Here is a 12,010-nt window from a genome sequence, read left to right as displayed (position 1 = left end):
TCTAATTAACTATAATGTTTGGATTTAATAGTGCATGAATCGATTTCACCACCATAATTTGATCTTGACACCGTCATTCCTTTTATTATTATTATTATTTATTAGTATATTATTTATGGTTTTTTTTTAGTCTAAGTATTCACTTTGCTTCATTTTTAGACTTTTTGATTGATTTTTCATGAAATCATTCATACTTATTGATGTGATTTTTGTATGAAACATGTTTAAAGCTTATTCTCAACCAATCATATTATTAGTCAATTTTTTTTTTTTTGTTATCATCAAAACATATAAAAATATGAATGTGTAACTCTAAAGGTCAATAACATCACCACCATTTAGAGTAAAAATATATCTAGATTAGGATTTGCTATCATCAATATATAATTTAAATCTAGCATTCGAATATCTATAAACTACCAGTTCATCTCCTTCATAGACTATATAGAAATTCTTAGTTCTTTTTAACTACTTAATAATATTCTTAACTATTTTGGTGATCCTCACTTGAATTAGATTAATATTTACTCGTTATGATCAAAATATAAGATAAATTTGATCTTGTATATAATATTTCATATATAATGGATCTTATAGTCGAAGCATAGAGAATCCTTTCAATCCTCTCTCTTAATTTATGTTTTAGAGTATATATTTTTGGAGAGACCAATCCTATGTGAAATAGATAAGTATCCTCATTTAAATTCTTTCATGCTAAATGTTGAAATATTTTAGGGTATATGTTTTTGGAGAGACCAATCCTATGTGAAATAGGTAAGTATTCTCATTTAAATTCTTTCATGCTAAATCATTTCAACATTTTGTGTGTACGTGTGTGTGTGTGAATTGGGATAACCAAATAACCTTTTAGATATATCTCTATAAATCTTTATTCCTAATATATAGATTATTTAACTCATGTTCTTTATAAAAAAATTCTTGGTGAACCAAATCTTTCCTAGTTGAAGTAAAGATATGTCATTTCTTATTAAAAACATGTCATCTATATATAACACTCAAAAAAATGACTCAACTTCAATTAAAGTTTTTATAAACATAAGGGACATCAATATTTTTAATAAAACCATTTTTTTAATTATCTAATCAAAATAGATATTTCAACTCTTTGAATCTTGTTTAAGTCTATAAATAAATTTTTACAGCTTGCATACTTTTTTGTAATATGCATATCTTTATGAATATTCCTATAGAGGAATGCAATTTTTGACATTCATTTGCTAGAATTCATAATATTAGCGTGTAACTATAACTTTTGATGTATAGAGTTTTTATTTATTGACAATACTGATGACAATTTATTAACAACATTGTGACAATTTAAAATTAATAACAAATTAATTTAAAGATATTACAGATGAGGGGACAAGGAATTAATTGCTCATTGGTATACTTATTCCTTGCCTTGTTGCTTTTGAAGCTGGATTCCATACAGAGCTGAAGGTCTTCTCCTTTTGTTCCTCCCGCTATTTTATTGCCTTTCGCACATATTTTCCCAAATTAAGGTAATAAAATTCCTATTCTCATTTTCTCAATGCCTATTTTACTTGTAATGTCTCACTCTCATAGTCGGTATCCTTATTTCTCTGATTTTCAGACTGGTGGAAAATGGCTATTGAAAGTGTTGGTGAATCCATTGTATCTAAGATAGCAGAACTCTTGGTGGAACCAGCGATAAGGCAGTTCCGTTACATGTTCTGTTTCAACAATTTTGTTCAAGAATTCAATGAACAAAAGAAGAACCTGGCTTTGACACTAGATCGTTTGCAAAAGGCTGTTGAAGTTGCTGAAAGGAACGCTGAAGAAATTGCGAAAGATGTCAACAAATGGCTGGAGGATGCAAACAACGAAATCAAAGGTGTGAATCCTTTGGAAAATGAAACGGGAAAAAATGGCAAATGCTTTACTTGGTGTCCAAATTGGATACGACAATTCAAGTTAAGCAAGGCACTGGCGAAGAAGACGGAGACTTTGAGAAACCTTGAAGAAAATAGCAAAAAGTTTCCAACAGTGTCCCACAAAGCACCTCTTCAAGACATAGAATTTCTTCCATCAAAGGGATTCACACCCTCAGAATCATCAAAAGAAGCTTTTGAACAAATTATGAAAGCTCTCAAAGATGACAGTGTTAATATGATCGGACTGTACGGCATGGGAGGGGTTGGTAAAACCACCCTGGTGAAAGAAGTAGGCAGGAGAGCAAAAGAGTTGCGTCTTTTTGATGAAGTTTTGATAGCCACGGTGTCCCAGAATCCAAATGTCACAGACATTCAGGATCAAATGGCAGATAGTTTAGGTCTGCGTTTTGACGAGAAAAGTAAAAAAGGGAGAGCAGATCGATTATGGCAGAGACTGCAGGGAAAGAAGATTCTTATAATTGTAGATGATGTCTGGAGAGTTATTAACCTGGAAGAGATAGGGATCCCATTTGGTGATGCTCACGGGGATTGTAAAATTCTTCTAACAACACGTCTTAAGGATATATGTTCTTATATGGAGTGCCAGCAAAAAGTATTGTTAAGTCTCTTATCTGAAAATGAAGCATGGGCTTTATTCAAAATCAATGCAGGTTTACATGATGAGGACTCTACCTTGAACACAGTGGCAAAGAAGGTTGCGAGAGAATGTAAAGGATTGCCTATAGCACTTGTGACAGTGGGAAGGGCTTTAAGAGATAAATCTGCTGTTGAGTGGGAAGTAGCGTCTAAAGAGCTCAAAAACTCTCAATTTCAGCACATGGAACAAATTGATGAACAAAAAAATGCATATGCATGTCTTAAGTTGAGTTATGATTATTTGAAGCACGAGAAAACCAAGTTATGTTTCTTGCTATGCTGTTTATTTCCAGAAGATTACAACATTCCAATTGAGGACTTGACGAGATATGCAGTTGACTACGGGTTACATCAAGACGCGGAGTCCATTGAAGATGCAAGGGAACGAGTTTATGTGGAGATAAAAACCCTCAAAGCTTGTTGTATGCTGTTAGGAACTAGAAGAGAAGAATATGTGAAAATGCATGACTTGGTTCGTGATGTTGCTATTCAGATAGCATCATCAGAAAAATACGGATTCATGGTAAAGGCTGGCTTTGGGTTGAAGGAGTGGCCATTGAGCAATAAAAGCTTTGAAGATTGTACAGTAGTTTCGTTAATGGGCAATAAACTAGCAGAACTTCCTGAAGAATTGGTGTGTCCACAGCTCAAAGTTCTTTTATTAGAACTGGATGATGATTTGAATGTTCCAGAGAGGTTTTTTGATGGGATGAAAGCAATAGAAGTTTTGTCTCTACATGGAGGGTGTTTGTCATTGCAATCACTTGAACTCTCAACGAACCTTCAGACTTTGCTGTTGAGAAGGTGTGAATGCAAGGACCTCAATTGGTTGAGAAAGCTGCAAAGACTTAAGATTCTTGTTTTCATGTGGTGCGACTCCATTGAAGAATTACCTGATGAAATTGGGGAGCTCAAGGAGTTAAGGTTGTTGGACGTTACAGGTTGTGAATTGCTAAGAAGGATTCCTGTGAATTTGATTGCAAGGTTGAAGAAGTTAGAAGAACTGTTGATTGGGGATGAGAGCTTCAAGGGATGGGATGTTGTTGGATGTGACAGCACAGAAGGAATCAATGCAAGCCTAACAGAACTAAGTTCGCTGTCTCATTTAGCTGTATTATCATTGAAGATACCGAAGGTTGAATGCATTCCCAGAGATTTTGTTTTTCCCAGCTTGCTCAAATATGATATAGTGTTAGGGGATTGGTATTCAGAACTCGATAAAGAATACCCAACCTCGACAAGATTATATTTGGGTGATATAAGCGCCACATCCTTACATGCAAAGACATTTGAGCAGTTGTTTCCTACCGTGTCTCATATTTGTTTTTGGAGAGTGGAAGGTTTAAGAAATATAGTATTGTCCTCTGATCAGATGACCTCCCATGGCCATGGGTCGCAAAAGGACTTCTTACAAAGATTAGAATATGTCAAAGTGAAAGAATGTGGGGATATTCGCACTCTGTTTCCAGCAAAATGGCGGCAAGCTTTGAAAAATCTAAGGAGAGTGAAAACTTATGACTGCAAATCATTGGAAGAGGTATTTGAATTTGATGAGGCTGAAGAAGGAATTAACGAGGAGAAGGAGCTGCCGCTACTGTCATCTTTAACAACGTTACAGTTGAAAGATTTACCTGAGCTCAAATGTATATGGAAGGGGCCCATTAGACATGTCAGCCTCCAAAGTCTTATTTATCTGGAGTTGTTGTCTCTTAACAAACTGACATTTATCTTCACACCGTCCCTCGCTCGAAGTCTTATTCATCTGGAAACACTACAGATCAAACAATGTGATGAATTGAAGCGTCTTATCAGAGAACAAGATGGTGGTGACAGGGAAATAATTCCAAAGTCTCTTCGCTTCCCAGAATTACAAACTCTCTCTATAGGTGAATGTGATAAACTGGAACATGTCTTCCCTGTCTCCGTGTCTCCAAGTCTTCTGAACCTGGAACATATGATGATTTCTTTTGCTTATAATTTAAAGCAAATATTTTATAGTGGAGAAGGAGATGCACTCACTAGAGATGGAATCATCAACTTCCCTCAGCTAACAAAATTGTCTCTTTCAAGTTGCAGCTTTTTTGGTCCAAAGAGTTTTACTGCCCATTTGCCTTCTTTGCAAGTGTTAACAATTCAAGGCTACGAAGAATCGGATAATTCGTTGGCACAACTACAAGTACGTCCTTTATTTTTCTCCCCTGATTTTTTCCTTTTAAATTTAAATTGTCAAATTCAATACATCGTGATAATTTCTTATTTCTTCCTTTAGATTTCTAAGACTAGAGTAATGTATACATGCTAGCAAATCCTTTAGCCATCCACTGAATTTAAAAGGATTGAAATTGAGGCTCTTTCGCCTATTAATGGAAAGTATTTGGACAGGACGATAAAGCTTCATCTGAGAATATTGAGTTTTTTGTTTCACTGCTGCAACTTATGACAGATGGTTCAAAAAATTAATAAAAAATGGTTTTTTTTATCCAATTTTCTAAACAATTAGAGTCAAGAAGAAAAATTGAAACTTTCTCATTAAAAAACTTCAAAAGCAACAAATTTGTATTGAGTTTGAAAAACATATATTTTTTATATTTTTTCATGTTTTTTCTTTACATTTTTTTCACCTTTTCATATGAAAAAATAATAATTATAAATGATCAACAATAAAGCATTTTTATTTTATATACACATACAAGAAGTTTTACTAATATGTAAGATAAAAAATATTTTCTCTTATATTTTTATTTTTGGTCAATGTCATAATTTTTTCTTATTATAAATCAATTATAAAAAAAACTATTTTTTAAGTTAATAAGTAGAATTTTTTCTTGATTGCTTTTAATTTAACTAATATAAAATAATAGTCCCAAACTGCATAAACATTAACAGTAATTATATCTAACAAATTGTACCCTTAATTTCTTTTGATGCAGGGGTTAACACGTTTGGAAAAGTTATATTTGTACTTTGTGTATGAACCTAACATGAGCTGTATATGGAAAGTTCTCCCGCTGAGCAATTTGACTATTTTGGTGGTGAGGAACTGTAAGAGACTGAGATATGTATTTACAGACATCATGATTCCTAGTTTAGTTCAACTGAAAGTTCTAAAGATATCAACTTGTAAGGATTTGGAGCAAATAATTGCTAAGAATAATGATGATGAAAAGAATCAAATATTGTCAGGAAGTGATCTCCAATCTTTATGCTTCCCCAATTTGTGTCGACTTGAAATCAGAAGATGCAACAAGTTGAAGAGTCTCTTTCTAGTAGCCATGACTTCAGGTCTCCCAAAGCTCCAAATACTTAAAGTAAGTGAATCCTCTCAACTAGTGGGAGTATTTGGGCAGGATGATCATGCTTCACCAGTTAATGTCGAGAAGAAGATGGTGCTCCCTTATCTGCAAAAGTTGTCTCTAAAAGAATTACCAAGCATTGTCTGCTTTAGTCTTGGGTGTCATGATTTCTTATTCCCTCGTTTGGAGAAGTTGGAGGTGTATGAATGTCTAAAGCTGACCACAAAATTTGCTATTAGAACAAATGGTTCAATGAGTGCTCAATCAGAGGTGCTGCTTATTTGACTTGGTTTCTTACCTCTCTTTTAGTGTTTTTTTCTTGTTTCTCTCAATAATAAGACTTACAAGTTAGAATGTGTATGCCATGCTTGAATCGGTTTTGCAGGTATCTCAAGTAGCTGAGGATTCAAGAACTGGTTTCTTCATGCCAACCACCACTTGTAGAATGGGAGGTGGAAGAGGAAGAAGACGAGGATGGAGGTGGTCATGATGATTAAGTCAGATGATAAGTCTGGCATTAGAATTTGAAAAACAAGCTAATAATTAATTCTTGAAGGTAATATGACAATTATTTATCTTCTCTCCTTTTCCTCCAACTTTAAATGGTTGAATTAAATCATCATATGCAATATGCCTTGATGGTCGTTGTTCTTCATGTTTGCATCAGGTTGGTTGGTTACCTATTACATGATCACCTCGACATTTGGTGATTTAACGGAGATTCATGTCTTTGAGCTGTGGTGCTGTGAATGTTTTTTAATTCGAGGAAGTGATTTCCACTGTTTTATTGGCAATGACATACAATATGGCTTTGTATTGTAATTTAATAGAACTCGCAAAAGAACAATATTGACTTATCTATGTGTTTGCTGTGTGAACCTTCAAGAAATAATGCCTTTGTGGGTGCTTATTGTTTAATGTGTGGATTTTCTTTCTCCTTCCTTCTCAAACTAATGGCTTTAAGACTTGTGTACTTGCCTCATCACCATTTTTTTTCTGTGATTTTGATGTTCTGTTTCTATTACGATTCTTTATGTGGTTTTGAAATAGGCCTAGTAATGATGCTTAAGATCTTGAATAAATGTTGTTGTAAAACACTATATATATGTTTTTACAAACACATGCACTTATAATAACCATTTTATTATTATTATTATTATTATTATTAACGTAAATATCCGGGTCAGCTTGTGAGTACCTTGACTAATTTCACGGGCTCTGAAATTAACGACCATGTAAGTCTCCAGTAGCCCTGAGGTTTGTGAGACTCGAACCAGTGACTTTTAGAAAGCAAACTTAGAATCTGACTCGTTAAGATACATCTTTTAGGATTATAATACTCATTCTACTTGTACAAGTGTGTGCATATATTTAGATCACTTTGTTTTAAAAAAGTTTAATTTTTTGAGAAAAACTAAAAATAACTTCTTTTTTTTGAAGTTTGTGTTTTTATATATAGCAAGTCCCTTGGTTAATTAGTGTGTATGTGTTACTGTACAATAATATGGTTTTTAAATGGATATATAAATACATGTGAATGAATATATAAAAAAAATCAACTTACAAATTTATTGACAGGATATAAAATTTCATGATGTAAATTGAGTAAAGGATAAATCCTCTAGCCTTGAAAAAATTATTGTCTGCCTTCAAGTGCTTGCAATTGATTGTAATAGTTTTTCTTGGGTCTTTTCAATCTTTTATTTTTTACAACGCAAACAAGAATATACAGCAAACTAAATTTATAAACGTAATTATCTCAAAACAATGGCGAGAAGGATAAAAGATTAATTGAAGAAAAATAAAATAATAGAGTTTTAAAAAGCAAAGAGTTCATTTTTTATACTTATTATAGTATTATTTTATTTAAAAAATAAATCATTTTTTATTTAATAGACACAATTCTATTGTTGAAAAAAAAACTAAATCCAACATCATCAGTCATGAGGCCAAAAATTAAACCAAAATAGGAACCCAATGCAAGAGGCGTATAACAGGATGATGTCTCCATTTAAGCACCTTCTCCACCGGAAAAAAAAAAAAAAAAAAAAACCTTGTGAATTATCATATGAATTGGCTCCAGTAACTTCTTCAAAGTATCAAACACGCTTGTAAATTGGACAGAGATCCTTACTTCTAGATCAAGAAATTCATTTGTAAGTGCCTTTTGCATCCCATCAAGACATGGACATCATGGCAGCAAGCTTACTGTTGGACATAACTTCACAATCTTGTGGGGTGTCCTTGATTTTGCTTGGATCATACCCAAAGTTTGCCAAATAAGCTTTGTATTTTTCAATGAATGCAGCTCCAGGGTTAGGTGTTCTTGAGTGTATCTGTAACATTGATGCCAAAACACAGCTTTAAGTGATCAATCATATATATAACTTGATGCAAGGCCTGGTTGATGCATCTCAGAGCTCAAACGGCAGCTAAAGAGTAGAAGAATACATGTAAAAGTTTGTTAATTAGTCCCAAGAGTAGGAGCAACGTCAACCCCAATCAAGTCAAAGTATAGTTCCACGTTCAAATCATTGTTATTAAAACCGGCCTAGCCCAGTGGGTCGACCCGGTGGCTGGACCGGGCCAGGTTAAATAAAAAATTGGATGAGGCAACAGCCCGGCCAAACCTGGACGACCCGGACAAAACCCGTTTTTTTTTCTTTTTTAAATGTGAGATTTAAAACCCGTTAGTATATATACTCTATGTTCCAAGAAAAAAATGTTTTTTCAATATGGGATAAAAAAACATTTTGGTTTAAATACTTCAACTTAAAAGGATAACATAGTATCTTTTCAATTTGGGATTTGAAACCCTTTTGTATATATGTTCCCATGAAAAAAATTATGTTTTTTCAATGTGGGATTTGAAACCCATTAGTATATATACTCTATGTTCCTAAGAAAAAAAATCATGTTTTTTCAATGTGGGATAAAAAACCTTTTAGTTTAAATACTTCAACTTAAAAGGATTTGAAAGCTCTTTCATATATATACTCTATGTTTTCATGAAAAAAAGTTATGTTTTTTCAATGTGGAATTTGAAACCCATTAGTATATATACTTTATGTTCCCAAGAAAAAAATCATGTTTTTTCAATATGTGATAAAAAAAATTTTGGTTTAAATACTTCAACTTAAAAGGATAATATAGTATCTTTTCAATATGGGATAATTTTTTTAAAAAATATTCTTTTAAATTTCATTGTTTACAATATGTATAACTTATATTTGCATGGATTTCTTTCATATGAAATATTTTATTTTTAAAAAACTTTCCGGGTTGACCCAAGTTGAACCGGGTTAACCCATAAAACTCGGGACCCGGTTCCTTGGCCGGGTCAACCCTCGGGCCGGGTTTAATAACTATGGTTTAAATACTATGAGATATTTAGTTGTTGCAAATTCATAAACTAAGGTTCTATTTGGTATGACATTTACAAATTAATTTAAGTTGTTTTTTAATTAAAAAAATTCATAAGTATATATTTGCAAGAAATAAGAATATGTTTGGCATATTTTTTCAATTATGAGTTTTGACTTTCAATTATATTTCAAAAGTTATTTTTTCATAGATAAGTATTTGTGACAAAAAAGAGTTAAAATAGCCTTTAATTTAGAAACATGTTTGATAAAAATGTAACTTTTTTTTAATCAAAATTTTGACTTGACTTTGTAATAAGCTTTGATTTAAATCAAAAGTTAATTCTAGTAAAAACTCGTACCAAAGATAATTTAAATTTTGACTTAAATCAAGATTTGTTATAAAATTGAGTCAAAATTTTATTTTAATAAAAACAATTAAATTTTAGCTTATGATATAATTTTTTCTTGAGTAAAACATCAAAAAAAAACTTAAATTAATTTGTATATTTATTTTTTTAATCAAATATAATTTAACTAAAATTTATTCCTGAATTATCACAAATATATATTTATTTTTATTTTTATTTTTTAAACAAATATATTTGTATCTCTCGTCCCTTGAACACTAACCAAATATAACCAACAAAACTATTTTTTCATTTGATTCCTAATTTGTTTTAAAGTATTTGATTATTACATCATAAAATAAGATAAAAGTTGAGTAAAAACAAGCACCCACACCCCTACATGTTAAATGCGCTTATAAAATGGTTCATTAGGTAATTTGGGCTGCAAATAACAAAACCAAAAAAACCTCCACCAACATTCATTACTCCAAATTAATTTTAGAATTAGATTTATTTGACTTATATCTAAAAGATATTTATCTAACTTTCTTCCTGTAAAAATATTTGTGAGTGGAGTATTTCATGAAACCCGATAAAAGAAATTCTACTTCAATTTTTTTGTCAAGATATGTCTATCTTGATAGAAAAAATGAGGAATGTATTTCTCCTCCATCCAATACTCCAATAGTATAGGTTCAAGCCCCATTCCCTATGTAGAGGGGGAGACTGTTAAACTTGATGATAGTATTTAGCTATTATTTTAGAATATAAAAGGATAAAGATAGTGAAAATGGAGAAGACATGTTTTCATATATTTTTTGTTTTAAGAATATAAAAATTCATAAAAAAAATTATTTCAAAAACAATTTATTTTATGTAACTATCTTCATTTTCTTCAACAAATAAATTTTTGTCTTTTATGTGTTTTGTTTATTCTAACTTAAAATACTAATTAAACACGGTCTAATATTTTAATTTGATTTGTGAATTTTTAAAAAACCATTTGATTATCACAACATAGAATAAAAGTTTAAAAAAGAAACATTCACAGGCCTACACAACACATGAGCTGATTAAATGGCGACAATCCCATTAGCAAATTTGTGCTACAAATGACTTAAAAAAAATGAACTCAGTAAACAAGACCAGTCCTAATTAATTTTTACACAAGTATGTTGTCAACTGTTGGCCTATTCTAAATTGAGAAAATTGAGTTAGAAAATAAAGGGAATTTTTTGAATCAAATTGAAAAAGTAATACTCATAAATTGAAAAATAACTTAAAATCAAATTATAAAAGTAATACACAATATAACTTAAATTTAGCTTATAGTATGCTTCTTATTCTTACCCATAAAAGTGGCAATTTCCTATACAGCATATGCTTCTTGTCGCACCCCAAAAATAAATTAGCGCGCGGCATCAACTGGTGATTTTTCGTCTCGTTGTTGTATGCTTGAATTTGGTTCGTTGGAGTCGCCACCTAGTAATTGATTTCGGGCTACTAGGAAACCAGATGTACTGATCTCGTCAGAGATTCGCGGGTAAGGGACTAGTTGTGGTTAGGGAAGGTATTAGCACCCCTAACGCACCCTACCTGAGGTAAGCTACTTCGTGGCTTTGACGTGTTAAAGAAGTTTTAATAATTGTCTTTTCATCGGAAATTAGAAATATCACTTATATATAAGTTAATAATTCTTAACCGTGATCCGATCAAAAAATTAAATTCTTCTTTAATATATTTGCAATTTTATCATTTAAAAATATATACAAATAAATAAAACAAAATACAAACTCACACACATACACTTCCACTATTTTTGTTTCTTTTCTTTTTTCTTTTCTTTTCCTTTTACATCCATATTTATAAAATACAAATAAAAATTCAATAATAAATAAAAAAATTACATCAAACCATTTAAAATTACAAACTAGACCCTAAAACATCCTAAATTTTCTGGAATCCTCAGGAACAGTGCTCGGGAACAGTGGCGGGAAGGTTGCTGGGGCAGAAATCAGTGGCGGCGCGTGGGTTCACGCGCCACCGACAAGGCTGGAAACCAGTGGATCGGGAGCACCTTCTTCTCCTTTGTCTTCGTCCATCGGCGGTGAGGGTGGCCGTCGCCTGCAACAAGAACAAAAACGCACCACAAGCAGTCGGTTTTAATTGATTTTTTAGATCTGTTTTTCTTGTTTTGCAGATCTGTTTCTCTTCCTTCGCTGGTTGCAGATCCGGTTGAGGAGTGTTCGGTGGCGGTGCTGTGGATGGCTTAGAGGAGCGCCGCCGAGATGGAGAGGGTCTGGTGCTGGTTGGCCGAAGAAAGAGACCGTGGGTCTGCGAAAATGGAGAACGGCTCTGCCCGTTCTCTGATCGGTGGAGATGGGGGTGTTCGGTGATGCTGGCCTAGCCGCTGGTCTGTGGGCTGAAAGGAT

At 32.6% G+C, this 12,010-nt stretch overlaps 1 protein-coding gene across 1 annotated transcript; it reads left to right on the top strand.

Moving 5' to 3' along the window:
• The first annotated feature begins 698 nt into the window (after positions 1–698).
• Positions 699–11,948, top strand: LOC118040409 (probable disease resistance protein At4g27220). Its single transcript, XM_035047336.2, has 8 exons — positions 699–774; positions 1,439–1,523; positions 1,616–3,884; positions 3,990–4,749; positions 5,504–6,136; positions 6,252–6,318; positions 11,548–11,685; positions 11,779–11,948. Exons 3-8 carry the CDS (start codon positions 1,627–1,629, stop codon positions 11,946–11,948), a joined length of 4,026 nt encoding a protein of 1,341 aa, XP_034903227.1. The 5' UTR covers positions 699–774; positions 1,439–1,523; positions 1,616–1,626.
• Positions 11,949–12,010: the final 62 nt, after the last annotated feature.

The sequence above is a fragment of the Populus alba genome, chromosome 1 (genome assembly GCF_005239225.2).
Source record: "Populus alba chromosome 1, ASM523922v2, whole genome shotgun sequence".
In the NCBI taxonomy this organism is placed as follows: Eukaryota; Viridiplantae; Streptophyta; class Magnoliopsida; order Malpighiales; family Salicaceae; genus Populus; species Populus alba.
The sequence above is the reverse complement of the archived record's forward strand: the minus strand, read 5'-3'. Positions and strand labels throughout refer to the sequence as shown.

Coding starts and splice junctions, on each gene's coding strand:
- LOC118040409 (XM_035047336.2), top strand. CDS start 1,627: ATGGCTATTGAAAGTGTTGGTGAATCCATTGTATCTAAGATAGCAGAA. Junction 3,885..3,989: donor GAGCAGTTGTTTCCTACCGT/GTCTCATATTTG, acceptor CTTCTTACAAAG/ATTAGAATATGTCAAAGTGA. Junction 6,319..11,547: donor CACCACTTGTAGAATGGGAG/GTGGAAGAGGAA, acceptor TGGAATCCTCAG/GAACAGTGCTCGGGAACAGT.